The sequence below is a fragment of the Notamacropus eugenii genome, chromosome 3 (assembly GCF_028372415.1).
Source record: "Notamacropus eugenii isolate mMacEug1 chromosome 3, mMacEug1.pri_v2, whole genome shotgun sequence".
NCBI lineage: Eukaryota > Metazoa > Chordata > Mammalia > Diprotodontia > Macropodidae > Notamacropus > Notamacropus eugenii.
The window spans coordinates 312,832,595-312,850,561 of NC_092874.1; the positions used below are offsets into that span (position 1 = coordinate 312,832,595).

General features: G+C 41.7%; 1 protein-coding gene across 5 annotated transcripts; it reads right to left on the reverse strand.

Moving 5' to 3' along the window:
* Positions 1-954: 954 nt before the first annotated feature.
* On the reverse strand, positions 955-12,398 carry LOC140496641 (dnaJ homolog subfamily A member 1). 5 transcript variants are annotated; one of them, XM_072596689.1, is made up of 9 exons: positions 12,109-12,398; positions 10,946-11,086; positions 10,539-10,716; positions 7,349-7,453; positions 6,059-6,286; positions 4,247-4,361; positions 2,636-2,751; positions 2,212-2,312; positions 955-1,339 (listed from the first exon to the last, which is right to left on the reverse strand). In XM_072596689.1, the coding sequence occupies exons 2-9, from the start codon at positions 11,075-11,077 to the stop codon at positions 1,121-1,123; spliced, it is 1,194 nt and encodes a 397-aa protein (XP_072452790.1). In that variant the 5' UTR covers positions 11,078-11,086; positions 12,109-12,398; the 3' UTR covers positions 955-1,120. The 5 variants fall into 5 exon arrangements, with proteins under 5 accessions (XP_072452790.1, XP_072452788.1, XP_072452789.1 ...); XM_072596687.1 differs by having other exon boundaries at positions 10,946-11,105; positions 12,109-12,396; XM_072596688.1 differs by having other exon boundaries at positions 10,946-11,091; positions 12,109-12,376.
* Positions 12,399-17,967: the final 5,569 nt, after the last annotated feature.

Genomic DNA, 17,967 nt, shown 5'->3' on the forward strand with positions numbered 1-17,967 from the left:
TTGTAATAAATTGCAGTTACAACATGTCGTAAAGATGCCTAGCTTCTACTATTTACAGATTGCTTATATGATATCTTGATGATGGAGATATTCAACTTGAAACAAACATTTATAGCTACTGCTTGCAATCTGGTCAAGCATTAAGTTAGTTAAAACAAACATTAAGCTAGTTGGCCTAAATACAACAAAATAAAACAAATTAGTGGCTCTCATCCTGCATTCACTGTACATATAAGAACCCCTTTCTTGCTTGTAATCTGGTAAAACAAACTAGTTAGTCCAAGTAGAGCAAAATTAACTTAAAATTAGGTGGCTGTCACCCTGCATTCACTGTATATAAACAACCCCTTTCCCAATCAACATTTAAAGAGTTACCCCTTTTCTTCCCCAGTTCAGTTCCCAACAGTAGTATTGGGGTTCCTATTACAGTGAATGGAGAGAGCCAGAGGTAGGGCTGGTTTTGACTAGCATTATTTTTTAAATAACAGCATAATGGCAAAACAGAGAGGAACTCATTCTAAAACCCTAAATCCTCAGAGATTTGGGGTTATCATAAACTGTAAATAAAATGCCTTCCTAAAGAATGGGGTTTAAATCTACCCTTGGCATACCACATGTAATCAGAATTACTTGTTAAATACAGACAACACCTAGGCAATACAGCAAAAGCATCACAACAAACCCCAATCTGACAAACAACCATATGGACCAAAACATCAACATGTTCAAAGTTTTCTGATAATAAATTCAGTACAAAATTTTAATTTCAGAGCTTAACAATTCTAATTGCTTGTGTACACTGAGTTAACCAAAAATCAAACCTCAGTCTAAGCCACTGCATATACATATTGAAACAAAAAGTACAAGTCATGAAAAAATGCTTTGGGGCTTCTTTACCATAAGGAAATAATGAAGTATCCTGCACACTGAACATCATAAATTGCAAAGTCAGCATTTTATATTACTGATTTTATTAACTTTTTAGAACACAACTATAGGTGAATATTACAACAAAAACAATAGCTAGTACTGAGTGTGTTAAGATGATTGTAGTCCTTCACTCATTCACTATTGCATACAAAAGCCAGCATTACAATGAAGGGTATTCATTGCCCCCCAATTAAGAGGTCTGACACTGAACCCCACCTCTGGGATGATGCTCATCATCCTCATAGGCTTCTCCATTGTAATGGCGTCTTCTTTCTTGAGATGGGTCAAAGTCCACCAGTTCTACCTGATCCATATCTTCAGTCTCTTCTACTTCCTTTCTTTCAGGCAGTAATTTTTCCAACAAAGACAGCTTATCTGATGAAAGAAAGCCATTCTCTGGGAAGTTCACCTGTTAAAAAAAAAAAAGGTCATTATTCTAATGTTTCTAAAATTATAGGTGACAGCACCTAAGTTTTCCTATAATAGTGTAACTAAACCCTTGGCTTCCTTCTACACCCATAACAGGTGGTTTTAGGAACAAAATAGAATACTGAATACAAACATGGCAATATGGGAGAGCAAATGTGGTCATGTTAAGGGCATCAGAACAGAACTCAGAATTTGAGCAATAAACTCCTTGGGCCTCAATTTCATCACGTGAAAAATGGAAGATTCTTCCAAAATCAACTCGTATTTTACTTTTGGCATCACTAGTATCTCCCCTGATCTTTTAGTTCACAAAGTATAACCCATCTTTCTATATCGCCCAAACACTAGATTTCTACTTCATTTGATCCTCAGAGATCAAAAGATTCTCTAAGGGTTCAAAATTATTTACAAGAAAAACACTTGATTTTAAAATCTATTTTAAAATAACTTCAATTATTTCAACTTGACATAGTATGTCACTTTTAACAAAGTGCTATATGAAAATTTATAATGAAAAGTACTACTTTGGAATTAGAAACTGGGTTCTAATTCTAATTACTGCTTCTTATCAAATACAGGAATGGGGGCAGGGGGATAAGGGGTGGACAAGATACAATTCACTCTAATCCCCCTGGACTTGTTCCCATGAGGATATTGAAGCAGATTATTTCTTCCAAGTTCTAAAACCTAGGATATTAACTTTTGTTGGAAAAACTTACAAGTATGTTAAAAATCAGTTTTTACGTAAAGGTGAATAATACAATCATATTCTCCCTCCAAAGTCAGTTGTTTTGCTTACATAAGCAACTTTCAGTAACATTAAATACTTAAGACACTCATTTCGCAACTTACCTTAAATTCAATTATTAGAATTCCTTTCTCATAAGGTCGGCGATAAATGGGCATACCTTCATTCAGGACACATTTGATATCTCCATGTTTAACAATCTGACCTAAAAGGAGCAGTACATGGTCATTGTTGCGAAGAAGTATATAAAACATGCTGGGAAAAAGAAGGGTGTGAATAGAGAAAGGAGAATCCTTGATAACCAGAAGGATCATATTTGGGAAAAGTAACTGTTTTCTGTCAAAGCTATGGTTTTTTGTTTTGTTTTTTTAGGAAGCTGCCAGAGGACATGACATTTTCTATAATTTCTTCTACATTATAAGATACTACAGACAACTGTCAGTCAAGAAACAAAACACCCTCCCAACCCACCTATCTTTAATTTTCCCTTAAAGCAATTAAGGATGTGGTTAACTGCTGATTACTTACCAGGATGAGAAGTAATGACTATAGTTCTATTATCAAGAGTTGTTATTGGTTTCTGAAAGCCACACAATGCTTCAACCAATTGGATATCCATACACGTGAAAAGGTCCTCACCACGTCTATTATACAAAAAAAAGTATGTATCTTAATGTTTTTAAAAATAATTTAAATCAGTTTGAGTATACTAAGTTTTAAATGTTTATCTGTAAGAAATTATTTATGATCATTTAATGTTAAGACACTAGGACTTTTTGTTTTAAAGAATGATCCTTTCCAAAAAGTCTGAGTTATCCTATTCTAATTTAAAAAATCCTGTGGAATAATACAGTAGGAAAAAGTTATCCAACACTCAAGAGGTAGACATGTAGATTGCTTTAAAAAATAATTTTAAAAAACACACAGGGGGAGGGGTGGGAGGACACTCACCTTAAATAAACTACTTGTGCTTAAAAAAAAAAAAAAAGTATTTTTTCCCCTTTATGCCATAGGGACTTCTCCCTTTCTTTTCCAAACCCCCAACAACAAAAATTTCTATAATTAAATATGTTTACTAAGAAAAACGTTTAAAAGCTTGCTACTCTGTTCTAACAGATCTGTTTAATATTAAAGACTGATTTTAATGAATCATAAGTTATTAGCTTATACCCTATTAAATTGTTTAATCAATTTTTTAAAAAATTACTATTAATGAATTAGCTTAAAATGCAAATATCATACATACTCCCTACTCCCCTCCCCACAACACCTCACAAGTTACTGGGAATATGGTATCAACTTCATCAATCATTCATTCTTAGAAAAAAAGTGCTTGGATTTAGACACATGACCACGATCTTTCCCTTTCACTGATATACTCTAGTATATATTAGTCATATTGATTTTGCTGCTGATGCAAATATTGAGAAAGATAGTGAAGAAAATCCCATGGAATTTAAGTGTACAATACAAGGCATTCCAAAGGTCTTAGTACAGACCCTTAGGACACCCTGTACTATATGAATTTAAGAAACTTATTTCTGGGCCAAAGATGAAGTGTGACAGTACTGCATGTAGTCAGAAGGTTCTCCTGCTCGAATAGGCTTTTCAAAGACTACCATTACTACAAGATAAAAGTTACAAGACTGATTTCGATTTGCCACAAATATGCTGTTCAAAAATGGAAATCAATTACATCATCGGGTAATAAAAGCTCCCATCTTTGAAGTTTTCACAAGCAGGGGCTGGATAACCATTTGCCAAATCAAAGATTTAAGATTAAAAGAGTAGCTGAAGAGATCCCAATCTAGTAGAGCGGCCTTGTCACAGGTGACAAACGGTAGCCCTGCTTCTAACTTACCCACAGTAAGAGAGGCCCTGACTCCACACTTCAAACCAGCAGCCACAGTACAATTCCACACAATGAGGATTCCCATTATGATCTCTTCCAAAATTAGTCTAACCAGGATCAACACAATTTTTTCTTCTAAACTATTAACAATGGTTAGTGACTTTAAATAAAAAACCCAACCTATTTTAGCTTATTTTCTTCCTGCTAAAGCCGGAGCCTACTCAGGAGTAACTTGGCTATCTACACATAAACATCAAGTTCAACATTAAAATTATCTTTTTTTTTACCGTGTAAATATAGCATTATCCTTCTGATCCAAAACAATGATAATATCTCCTGGCTCAAGTCCTGGCTCCTGGTCACCTTCACCATGGAATGTTATCTTCTGACCATCTTTCATGCCTAAAATAAATAATGCATTGAAACAATTCCAGAACGCAAAAACAGTTTTGGGAGGTACAGGAGAAATAGGAAGTCCCAAGACTTATCAACTTCTGTACAACACAACTATATTTTAAGTTTCTTAAGGAACAGAACCAAGTCTTTCTACTTGTTAACTTCACATTGTTAATACTAGATACAATATTGATTTAATTTGTTAATACTAGATACAATATTGATTTAATTAGAAACCGTAAAAGATGTGGCAGAGACTTTAAATAGGACAGTTTGTTTCATAGAGTGCAATCATAATCAAATAAAAATATTCACTCAAGTCTTTTGTAAAATCTGATGTAAAAGAAAATTCATTATTAATAGTTTTCCAGTCTGATAGGTCCACAAGGTAGCAGTGAACACTTTCTACTGCGCCTTTACTCCTAAGGTATCGTTAGAAATTACTACCTGGCAACTGACTAAAAAGACTAATTTTCTAGAGCATTTCAAAATTAAGTCTATTAGAGTTAAAGGCATTTAACTGAACTTCCAACAGCCAGTATGTGAGGTGGCTTTCTTTTTGGAGGCAATCAGGGTTAAATGATTTGTGCCAAGGGTCACACAGCTATTTAGTGTCTGAGGCCACACATGAACTCAGGTCCTCTTAACTCCAGGTCTGGTGCTCTAACCTACTATGCTCCAAACTCAGATTTTTCTGACCAGTTCCATGACAGCAACGGAGTCAGACTAAAATAAAAAGGGATTCCTGCAGGCTGCATACTGACTTAGTAAAACACAAATTATCTATGCTGTATTACATTTTTATTCACTTTGTTAAACACTTCCCAATTATATTTTAATCTGATTTGGCTGTGTGAATTTGACACTTCTGCATTAGTCCATACAGGATTGAGCTGTGTAACTCAAAATTGCCTAGATTCTAGCAGCCCATTCTGGGTACAGAAAAAGCCAGGTGAATAAATGTCCCTTTCTGTGTCCGCATTTTTAATTGTATATATAAAATAAAGCTAAGGAAGAAGCTAAGAGGGATCGATTGAACTCTTAATTCAGTTCAGTACAGCAAAACCACTTACCTTAACAACCTGTAATTAACAAGATAAAGATGTTTTTGTTCCCTCTAAACCCATAACATTAACTTCTTTTTAAACAGAAAAAACTGGGTCATATCTTTTCCTTTTGAAAACCAGAGCTAAAAAAATGCTTTCCTCAAGATTAAAGGACAATTTTGTAGTATGTCGATTTAAGTTTTTAAGGTATTAAATACTATAAAAGAATGTGAGAGAGAGCGCCTTTCCTTGACCCAGTTATATGAATCATGGCATATATCACATTATTTTGAAGGAATTAAAGGTTTGCCATTCCAGATTTTCTACTAGGATCCAGGTATTATTAAATTTTTAAAAGACCAAAATGTACTCAAGTTCATTTACTTTAGGCTTCCAGATTATTTCTCTCTGCTTCCCAAACAAATTTAAATCTGATAAGCACCCTATAAACATCACTCTAATTAGTATTTATAACAGAATAATGAGGTATTTACAGAAGTGGTTCTTTTCTGAAAAGACCAGGCACATTCTTTGTAAATGAGTTATCTATATAGTATGGCCACACTCCCAAGATGACCAACACAACTGGAACATAGGCTTCTTATTAAAATGTATTGTGATTAAAGGTTAAAAAAAAAAATCATTCAAGATACTTACCCTTGTCAATATGAACCTCCAGAATTTTCTTCTCTCGGACAATCTTCCTTCCATTACAGCTTTTACATCTATCTTTAGGGCTGATGCGTTCCCCATGCCCTTGGCATTCCATGCAAACTGACTGAATTTGCTGAACCATTCCAGGTCCTATCTGATGAATTCTTATTTGCATTCCAGTACCTCTGCAATTGGGACAGCATTCTACAGCTCCTTTTTTTCCACCCCGGCCTGCACCACAGAAAAATTAAAATTTCAACAACTGAAATAGGCTTACAATATAGAGTTGAGTATTAAAGGTACATACCAACACACCTCAAAACATTATCTGCTTCTGACAGTGAGCTACCACAAACAGGAGCATCTAGAAAACGGAAGATTACTAAGCTTACTAAGCACCCTGATAAACTTAGAGGTAAGACAATTCCTCCTTTCAAGACATTCACATTCTCAGTGGTGAGGGAAATAACAAAATAGTTCAATTACATAATGGAAAGGTTGGTGGGACTTAGGATAGTTGCTGAGAACAGCAGAGTCAATGTGGGGGTAAGCCAGAGGGTGAAGCAGGAAAGATGGCAAGGCTTAGTGGTCTTTCAACCTTAGCAGGATTGAAGTTCTATCACCCTATCTATCCACGCAGTCTCAGGTCAGAGGGTACACCAGGCCTGTGTTAGGAGCACTTCCCCAGAGCAGGTGGCAGGGCTCACTCCTCTCTTCTACCCTGAATGCTCTCTTTTCTATCTACAAATAGCTTAACTGTAAAAGGGTTTACAGTGGGAGACCTAGCCTTCTACCACTTCCTACTTCCTTCCCTCCCTTTTCCTGTGCCCTGCTTTTCTCCCACCACTGTGCCATCCACATGCAATCTGGCTATACTTCACTTTGGAATTAATAGAAAGCTGAAGTCTCTCACTTGAACCCGTAAGTTTAATTTGGAGAAACAGGCAGGTAGAAATCTCTCTTTTCCTATCCTAGCAGGCCTTCCCTGATACCTCATCGAGATCTCAGCAAGTCCTTTCACCTATCCCAATTCTTCTTCCCCAGCAGTGCCTCAGCCTCAATCTATTTTCTTCAATTTCCTGCTCGTCCCTCTAAAAATTTCTGTTCACTAGATGCACTATCTCTAACTTGAGATGGCAAATATCTTGCTACTGCACCCAAGCCTAAAAGTCTTGTAATTTTTTGAGCATTAACACATTAATAACTAAGATCTCAAAGTGAAAATATGATTTTTTTAAAATAGGAACTTGTAGTTAGGTTGAAAGACTATAGAAAAAGATTTTTAAAACATACCTTCACATTTATCACAAATCACATTCTTTTGCAAAGCCAGTTTTCTCGTTGCACCATTATATAAATCTTCTAAGGTCACTGACAACTGATGAACAACATTTTTACCTGCAACCAAGTAGTGAATAGCTTTATTCAATACATCTCAATTTTAAATCCCAATTTGTGCTACGTAACTTAATATAACCAGTCTAAAAGAATTGATTCTGCTGTGTATCCTGTGCATAATTATTAATACTGGACACCTCTTTCTGCAAGTTCTATATTCTTCAATGGGAAATCTGTGTGGAAAGAGCTGAAATCGTAAAAAAGCCAGTTCCAAACCACTGTTTCAAGAGGGCCCAAAAGAAGTAGCACGTTACTTTAACCTTTTGCTCCCTGGACTATCATCTCATTTCTAGCTTTTAAGATTTGTCCTAAGTCAAAGGGGAGACAACATGTGAGATCACATATTTGAAAGTTCAGGCCAAAGTCAGGAACATATTTAACAGTGAAATTCCTTTTTACTAGCACAACTAAAAACTTTTAATCCCCTCCCTGAACTTTATTACACAATCTTGTGTCTCTTGAATTTTTAAGATGGTGCACAGTTATCAGACTTTTAATTAGGAAGAGCAAACAGTACATTCTGCCTCAGACGTTTCTTGGTTACATTGGTTGGGAAAGTCACTTAACCTTTGTAAGACAGCTTCTTATGTAAAACAGTGATAAAGTAACTATCACAGGGTTGTGAGGAACAAAGATTAATTTTCACATGACTGTTTTACTACACAGATCACACTGAGGGCTAGTTTTATTTTTATTTGGATGCTCTTACAATGTGATGCCCTGAACTAGAGAATATTCATGCTATGATCTGACCAGCATCAAGATAAAGACTATCTTTCCTGTGAACTAGATATGATGCTTCTAAATAATACAGCCTAAAATTAACTTAGAATACCACAGGTTTATTAAGCTGTGCACAAAATCTAGTTTTTTCCTCATGAAAAATTGCTGTCAAACCAAATTTCCCCATTCCTCACTTAACTGAAGTTTGAGTATTATACTTATAATCACTGTTACATGTCATCCTGTCACTGTCTGAATGTCACCCTTAATACTAAACTGGAATATACTTTGATTTTTTTTAAAATATAAAACACAATCTGAGAATTTACAATGCCCTGAAAGAAACATTTTAGGATCAACTATTGATGTGGAGAGCTCTCAACCTTAGGGTCACATGACTGACATAATCAAACAGCAGAGATCTGATCTAGGACTAGAACGATGGAACAAGAGATAAAAGGAATAATGGATCACAGAACATAGAACCTAAGGATGTTAAGAACATCTAGAATAATACCTTTACTTTACCAAGAAAACTGAAACTCTTTGAGTTTTAACTGGCCAAAAAGGCCACACCAGACTCAAAATCAGGTTTTTTCCTAATTTAAACAAGTAACTACAACTTTCTGGAAACCCCTTAGAACTCACAGATCATAAATAAAATCTTCACTTTCCATGTTAATTCAAGCAATAAAGTAATGAGGTCAACTGCAATCCAGCTCTACATATTACAATACCCTGTTCTCTACAAGTCCATTTCCCAACTAATAAAATGAGGGAGATGGATTAAATGAACCTAGGTCTCTTTTCAACTCTAAATTCTACCAAGTTATTGCTTTTCTTGTCTACCAAAGGAGTTAGTTATACTTTCAGTGTGAAGAGCAAGTTAAAAGAGCTTAAGAGAGGTAAAATACCCTTATTAAGTGAGGGCTATTCAAGAAAACACCCAACTCAATGAGTTCAAGTCAGGAGACCTGGAAGAAATATATGTCAGCGTACTAAAAGAACAGAGATGGTAATAGAGAACAATCTTCTATCATCTTTGAAAAATAAATCAAGAAAATCAAGAGTGGAAAATACTAGAATACTGAATACTCCCAATTTTCAATGAGGATCTTTAATTCTTCCAATTTTAAGTCAGTGATAATGTTTTAATCTGGAGTAAAGATATGGTTTCTGAGCATTTATTAAAGGAATTTGTGGTCATTGAGAGCCAACAGTTTTATCCAAAAATTACATCAGATGACAACTATCTTTTTCAAAGGAGGGTTAATAGATTTCTACCAAGGTGATGTGTATGGAATTATCCTTACCTATTGTTATTTCTGAATTTCAGAAGGTATCTGGCAAAGTTAATCAATATTTCATTGTTGACTAATTGTGAGATGAGCTACATGGTAAATATGTGGGTAAAATCTACACTCGGTGATTAGAGCTAAATAAGAAGACGTGAATATAATGGAATATTACTGTGATATAAGAAATAATGAAATTTTATGTAATGTATAGGTATGTATATATACATATATACACACATGTATGTGTGTACACACACACATATATGCTATAGCTTGGGAAGAAACTATAAAGACCACCATGAACTAATTCAGAGTAAACTAAACAGAAATAAATTTGATGATACAACAGTTACAACACTCAGAGAGAAAAATAATCAAGATTTTGAGAACTCTGATCAATACAAAGAATGATAAGCTCCCCAAGTCCAGAAGACTGAGGATGAAACACCTCTCCTGCTGCAGATGATAAAAAATGCAGCTACAGACATACAGATGCACACGACCACGTTTTGCACAAGGACGGTACTAGATATTTGTTTTGGTGGACTACAATATTTTGAGGGGGTTTTTTCTGTTAAAAAAATTAATAAATGGGATAATGGCCACAATGGGGAGGTGACAGCAAAAGCTCACAAAAAACCTCAACAACCAGACTCAGAATAGTGATTAATAAATAGATCAATGTCCAACTGGAAGGAATTCCTAGTTGAGTAAGCACCACAACATTTTCTTTTTACCTAGTTCTACTCAGAATGTTGTCAATGGCTTAGAGATGGCATGCTTTTCAAACTGCAGATGACATGAAGCCAACAAAAAAGGGGTCATTTATGTCAAGTAACATCAGGCATTCCCCCCAAATCCAAATAAATTAAAACTGGACGCTGAGGATTAATTAACACTGGGGGGGGGGGGGGGTTGTTTTGTTTTGTTTTAAACCTCTACAGATATGTACAGGACAGGCGAAAGGTGCCTATCCCGTGAAAGTGTTCCCGTTTTAAGGAACTCCAAGGACAACAAAGCCATTGTTTCACTGCCATCGCAGACTCTCTGAAGCCCCTGCTTACCTCTCCGTTCGCGCTGCATTCTCCCACCTCCTCCAAAAAACATGTCAAAGATGTCCATGGGAGAGCCGAAGCCACCCCCGGAGCCGCCCTCTTTGATGGCCTGCTCTCCCCCTTTGTCATACAGGTCTCTCTTCTTGGCATCAGAAAGCACTTCGTAAGCTTGAGAGATCTGCTTGAACTGTAACAAGAGGCCACAGTGTAAAGCAGGTTCTTCTAAGGTGCAGCCAGGACCTAGGTTCTGGTCACGTCACATTTCACACAGATTCGTCAACCCACTGACACGGACCCTCAAACCAGACAGAACACAAACCCAAAGCAGACCAGACAGGACAGCGGTCATCAGAGGATTCCTCTTCCTCCTACTTTCGGTCCCCACTAAGACTCTTTAAAAAGGAAGCACCACTCGCCTTCTCTCCCTCGTTCGGGTTCTTGTCCGGGTGATACTTCAGGGCCAGCTTTCGGTACGCCTTCTTCAGCTCCTCCTGGGAGGCGTTGGGCTTCACCCCCAGGACGTCGTAGTAAGTCGTCTCCTTCACCATTTTTACAGTCTGCACTTAAAACCACAACCTGAAGGCACTTAGAATCGATTGATGCCAGCTGATCGATTACGTATTTCTGAAGGTTTTACCCAAGCCTTTGAACCAAGAACTGGGTCACGTTTCATAACCCTAACACCTGGGCACACCTGGGGGCCTTTAGGGACCGTCCCAGCCCTCCTGCCTCTCCCCAAGGCCGCCTCCTACCCGGCTACAAGACAAAGAGCCGGGGGCCCAGGCCGGTGGAGGGCTCGCCACAAGCCCCCGCCCGGAGGCGCTTCCCCGGATCCCCTGCTGCGCCCTCGGAGGCCGGTCCCCCACCTCCCACCTCCCCGGGACGCCCCGCCCCGGGGCCAGGCTCCCCACCACGAGGTGAGGCCCCCAGTTAAACGTCTGGCAGGTCATCCTCGTCCCCCGACCCACCGGGGCCGCCTTCGCCTCGGCCCCCCACCTCTCCTTCCAAGGCTCCCTTTCCGGGGCGCCCCCCCCCGAGATCACGGTCTCCTGACCCGCTACGTGGGCGCTGCCTCCCCCCGCCACGCTCGGCACCCCCACAGGAGGCTCGCGGCCCCGACTCGAGGTCACGACCTCTATGGGCGCTCGGGGATGGAGCTCGCGTGTGTGTGCGGCGTACCTGTACCCACGCGCGCGCGCGCACACGTACACTCACCATCCAGGGCTCCTTCGGGGGAGGTTGCGGGGGAGCGGGGACGCGCACGCAGACAAGAGCGCGCACACAGCGCCCCCGTACCCCCGCAAATAGGTGCGCCCCCCCCAAGAACCGAAGAGACCGGAGTGGGGGGAGGGGAAAAAGGAGAGAAGAGGATGGGGGGAAGCTACCGACATCGCGGGGGGCGGGGAGGTGGCGAGGAGGCCAGGGAGAACGCCAGGCCCATTGTTCGGCGCCCAGGCTGCAGAGCGGGGGCAACACCCCTCGGAAATCCGGGGCCCCGGCCCCCGCACCCCGGGAGAGGCGCCAACGGCCTTCCCGGCTCTGGCGGGAGAGCCGAGGTGGGGGGTGGGGATGGACTTACCGGGGAGCGACGCTCGCCGTACGCCCGGTGTCGATGCCCACGTCCGGGGTGGGGTGAGAGGGGACCGCCCGGGAGCCGGTGGGGATGTTTGGGGATGGAGTGGAAGGAAGACAAGATGGGGGAGGGGGCGCGAGTTCTTGCGCGCGGAGCTCGGGCAGCGGCAGCTGCTGCCCTCCGCCTCTCGCCGAGTTTTCTGGAAAGTTCCGCTCGCGGCCGCGTCCGGCGAGTTTTGTAGCCGAGCGGAGGTGCGTCACTCGCCGGAAGTCCCGCCCCGCCCCGCCCCCTCCCGCTTCTCCCCCTCCCTGCGGCGGTTACTGGGGTAACGGGGGGCGGAGGCGGGACTCCGGAATATTCTAACGGGGGAGAAGGTGGAGGTGGATGATGGAGGCTGTTCGGCGCTGGCGCTGGGGAGGCGGGGGAAAGGAGAGGCCTAGGACCCGGGGAGAGCGAAGGTTCTCGGCCCCGTCCCCTCCCCCACCTCCCGGGGCCCGGGGAGCCAAGCTAGGGCTGGTGGGCCTAAGGAGGCCCCGGCCCAGGCTGGCGATGGGGAGGCGGGGGAAGGGAGAGGCCCAGGGCCCCGGGAGACCGAAGGTTCTCGGCCCCGTCCCCTCCCCCACCTCCCGGGGCCCGGGGAGCCAAGCTAGGGCTGGTGGGCCTAAGGAGGCCCCGGCCCAGGCCGGCGATGGCCCCCGTGGCCCCGCGCCCGAAATCGAGTAATGGCTCCCGGATCCTTCCGCCGGTTTCCCCGTTTCTCCCGATTTTATCAGGCCAAAGCCTCCGGGTCCCCGGGGCTTAGTGAGGATTGTCATTCACTTTAAGTCAGTAGATTAATGTTGAGGGCGATCCCAACATTTCTGCCTGTTAGAAAATGGTATAAATTTGAAAAAGGGAGACTTGGCAAGCACATTTCAGTAAACAAGGAACACCTAATGGGGCAAAGCACCCGGGAATTTCGGATTAACTGGGATGGGCCTCCGGGTTTGTGGCCTTCTCTCCAACTAGGTTTGGAGTGACTTCACTTGGGTAATCGATATCTTACTGCTTGTCTTCTCATGGGAGAATTGGAAACTCAATTTTTTTAAATGTTAAAAGAGTTTTAATGTCATCGGGAAGTATTTAATGGGCTGAATTAAAATATGTTCAGAAAGAAAGAAATTATCTCCACCCTATTTGTAATTTTAAAATCTTGGAAGATGTCCCGGGGCCTGAGCACCCGGGGGTGGCAGAGATTCCAGACAGGTCCCAAGGATTCCCAGGCCAGTTCATTTTTCCTTATACCAAAAAGCCTTTTGGACATTTGAAAGAAAAAAATACATTTAAAAAGCCACTAAGGACAGCTTCCCTGCTGATGTATTTGTTGCCCACCTTTGGTGTGCTGGTCAAGCCTGACACCTGTCTCCTTTTGAGGCCATCAAGAATAAGTCAAGGATTTAGCTGAGGGGGCTGAGGAAATTGAGCTGAGTCTTCCCGGGCCAATTAATTTTAAGGATGCTTTTAATGAAAAATAAAGTCTAAACTACAAGGCAGTTCGGGGCTATCAGGCCACTTACATGACTAGGGCTCCTACTAGACAGACTGATCTTCAGGGTGTGAGAGGCCTGGGGTAGGAAAGTTACTGGAGGAGGACCTTGTACAAGTAAATAAACACTAAAAAAGAAAAAAATGGCAAACAGTTCTGTGTAAGTGAAGACTAAGTCCCAAACTTTAATAATCCCCTGTGGGGAAGGTGATTGCCCAGTGTGAAGCATGCACAGGAAAATTACCAGGACCATCTAGGCCACTGCATAGGTGGTATTTCTAACAGTCACTGATCCTTCTCACAGGTGAGGGTCATTTGCAGCAAGGTAGCGAAGTCTCCATTGCAAACTCAGTGCTAGTGTTGATAATGAGATCATCTTTGTTACTACCACCACCTTCTCCATTCCCCAGATCACTATGGCATCTTCTTCCCGGGAACCCGTTGTAGGGCAAGGAGGGAGAATGCCAAATCTGTGCACCTTTGGGGGCCTGCGCTGAAGAGCTGCTCTTTTCTTCACTGATGGCCGGATAAAGACTCCCTTCTTGCCATTCCAGGAATTCAGGTTTGCTACTAACTCAAGGATGCCCTTTCTTCCAGGCAAATCACACATTCGTCTTCATATGGTTCAAAAGAAAGACACTTCCCAGCAACATGACTCCATCTCCCAGGAACTTTCCAAGAATGATTTGTCTGAACTATCCCTAGGAAAAAGAGACTTGCCAATTGAGGGAGAACTGAACCATTTTCCCAGGATAAATGGAGCCTCTTGAGGGGGCAAGAACTTTTAAGAGTAAGGACTCTCAGCTGGGGATGGAATAAAGAAAGGTGAGAGAGGGTCAACCAGAACTATATCCAAATATTATCTGCCCTGATCAGTTGTCTTCCTGGAAGCTAAATCTGAGAAATTACTGAACTACAGAACTCCTTCCTTCCTAGGGCAACAGTGATGTGACAACTTCTGGGAGATATGGCACCCACCTCTCTTAGGGCATGATGACAAAGTCATACAAGTCTCACTAGATTTTTACCATCCCCTCATGCTATTATCCCTATGTCTCTCCTCCCTTTCTCCCATTCCTCGAAAATGCCTTGCACATAGAGGTACTATTCTTGACAAACTGAAGAGCTACCCCATCATCGTAGATTTGTTGAAGGAAGAAATAATAGGGCAAGATGAAGTGAGATGAGAGTTGAAGAAAAGCCACTCTTGTTGAATAACCTCAATTTTTTCAGTAATGTAGGAGTTGAGATCCTCAGTAGGGAAGGTGGGGATGGAGGAAGGCTCTGGGAGATATGAGAGGGTTAGGTATACCTGCTGTGGAAAATGAGATGGAGAGTTGACTAGGAAGAAGTAGAATGATTACCTTGCTGCAGTGAGGGTCTATTTGAGATTATATAACTATTGCAACTAATGTGGTCTTAGGATTTCCTGCAGTTCTAGTTAACAGTACATGAATAGGAGGGAAGGAGGAAAAATGTAGGAGTGACTGAAAGTTGAGTTTCGGCAAGGTGTTGTCAATGGTAGGACAAGGAGCAAAGGATTCAAGAGTATAGAGCTGAATTGTTCACTAAGGGTTTAGATAATGAAAACAGGAGAAAGTAGCTGGTGAAAAGGTAATAATCTGTGAAAGAACTTAGGGATGGAGGGAATGGAGGTTATAGTGAGGATGAAAAACATAGTAATACATAGGGAAAGATAAAGTATAATGGATTTTGATCAGAGAAATTTTGGAACTTAATTTTGGAACTAAACTTTGGAAATTAAGGAACTCTGAAGTGGAACACTTGTGGGTGATGGCAAGATCAAGGATATGATCACTTTTTTGTGTGTGCAGCTTAGGAAGAATGGAAGGAATAAGTCATACGAACTGAAATAGAAGTCAGGATATTTGAGGGAGCATCAATATACATATTGAAGTCCCTTAATGAGAATGTAAGAGTTAGGATGTGGAAAAAGACTATGAACCATGAACTGAATTTATTGAGTAAAGAAGGATAATGTCCTACAGTGCATTAGATAACAGCCATCAGGATCTGGATCAGGGGATAAATTTGGAAATCATGATCCTCAAAGGAGGAGATCCTGCTGAGTCATAGTGATAGAAATTGAGTCTAGAACTGGTCATGAGGAGCAAGAGGCACTCATTCCAACGGCTACCATAGCCAGTGAGTCAGAGGTATGAGTGAAATGCAACTAATATTGTAAAGGTTGTAGAAGGAAGCAGAGCTAGCAAGTGGAAGCCAGGTCTCAGTACCAGATGGAAGGAGTAAGAAAGAGTTTTATATGAAAGGAAGACTGTTAAAAAGGGAGCAAGCATTTCAGAGAGCATAGTGCAAAGAGGTGTGGTGAATATGAAGTAAGACATTGGCTTATGTTGAGGTGTGTGGGAGAAAGCAAGCAAGCAGGCAGTTGGGGTTAAGGAATAGGGTTAGTGTATTGGCAGCATGCTGGAGAAGTGCCTTGAGGGTACTGGAGGTTGAGGGGATCTTATCTAGTAGCATAGTGCTAGAAAAGGTTCTAGAAGCCAAGAAAGTTGGTGAGTGGTTGGTGAGGTCTTGGCCTGGGTTGGATTGGCTGAGCCAAGCAGCAGGAGAAAGCTCTGGAGAAGGCTAAGGACCAAAGTCAGGAGGCCATTGATATGATCTTGGCTAGCTGCAAGATACATGTAAAACACAAGGTTCATGTACAGTAATATTGATGGTCCCAGTTGTAACAACATATACCCCAATGATTTCTCTCGCTAGTTGACTGACTGACTAGATTGAGGGGATGATAATGCTTTTTTTCTCTCCCATGGGAATTCAAGGTTTCATCTTCTCCCATCTCAAGTTAACTGAAAGAGAAAAAAGTCTCCTGTCTCTTTAAGGGCAAAAATCCCTCCCAAACTCTCCATCATTAAATAAGTCAGTGATAGTGATTACCATTTTTTTTTTAAATATCAGGAGTAATACATTTGTAAGCAACAAAAAGACAATAATTATTTGAGGAACAGTTCATTGGAATGCCAGTCCCTGCATAGCAGGTTATAGAGAACAGAATTGGCTTTCCCCCTTCATTTTTCTCCTCCCTGAGAAAGGAAAACAGGTAGTGAATACTTTCAGTAGTGAATAGAGCATAGAAATCTAACACAGAGGAGAAGAAAAGGAAGGTGAGAGGGACTCGTGTGTATGGCTTACTAGTCCTCTGCAACCTGCTGCTTCCTCTAGCGTTGTGTGAAACTGTTCCCATCCCTTGGGCTCCCCAACATCCTTCTTGGATCTCTTTTACGGCAATGGTGCTGCACGTTTATGCTATTTTTTCTTCCTGAATATTCCGGAGGCAATACCTTCCCTGACAGCCTTCCACTGTGGTAATGTGGTCTCTTTGCTCAAACAGCTCCAAAGCTTGGCCAAAATGGATTTTTCTCTTCCTTCCTCAGCATTCTCCACTAACTCCTATTTTAAACGTCAGAGGTCTTGTAAACTGGGTAAAAAGCTGCTTGGTTGCCGTGGTTACTCTCCACATCTAGAATCCCCCAGGCAACACTGACTATACAAGCAAGTAAAATGGAAGATAAAGAAGCTCCTGGCTGAGAGCATGGGGAGGGAGAGGATGATGGTAAATCAATCAGTAGGGAATAAAAACATTGACCTGTAGCCAGTTAAGGACCAATAGTTAAGATTAGACAGCATAAATTTAGAGTGGATTCAGCTAGCAGATCCAGGGCCAAGGAAACTGTCCGACAGCACTCAGCAGCCCAGGAATAGGAGCAGAGAAGGGAGGAAGATAGATGATTGATTGGTGGATTATTTATGTACCGGGCACCGTGCTAGGTGCTGGGGATACAGACACAAACAACACAGGGCCTGTTCTCAAGAGACAATACTCTAACTGGAGGATGGAGAGACGCACATGAAGAGGAGCTGGGGTGGGCACTGGAGAAGCTCTAGAAAGTAGCTGGAGGGTTTGGTTCTGGTGGATTAGAGTTCTAGGCTGTGAAGACAGAGGCGGATTAGGTAAGGTAGTGAGAAGACGTCTAATGACAAGGGTAACCCAGGGTTAAGGTTTATCACATGATTGATGAGTGGCAATGGGACCAGGGACAAAGAACTAAAGGCCCGGTCGTATGAGGCTGATGACAAGTCCTTCCCAAGAGGTTTCCAGCACTATCCCCCAGGCCAGTCATTAAAGAGTTCATGCTCCAGCTTCCTGAGGTCAGTACCATGAGGGGGCTGGCCTCCAAGGCCTCCAGGGCCCCTCCTGCACCATCCCCGGCTCCCCTTTAGTGGAAGGAGCACAAAGACCTTCATCTTCACGTTCAAGATGATAATAACGGCCAACATTCAGTAACACTGAGAGG

Excerpts from the sequence above, each read along its gene's own strand:
- LOC140496641 (XM_072596689.1), bottom strand. The coding sequence starts at position 11,077 with ATGGTGAAGGAGACGACTTACTACGACGTCCTGGGGGTGAAGCCCAAC. Across the intron at positions 4,362-6,058 it reads GGAGGTTCATATTGACAAGG|GCATGAAAGATGGTCAGAAG; the intron begins GTAAGTATCTTG and ends TATTTATTTTAG. Across the intron at positions 1,340-2,211 it reads TTCTAATAATTGAATTTAAG|GTGAACTTCCCAGAGAATGG; the intron begins GTAAGTTGCGAA and ends TTTTTTTAACAG.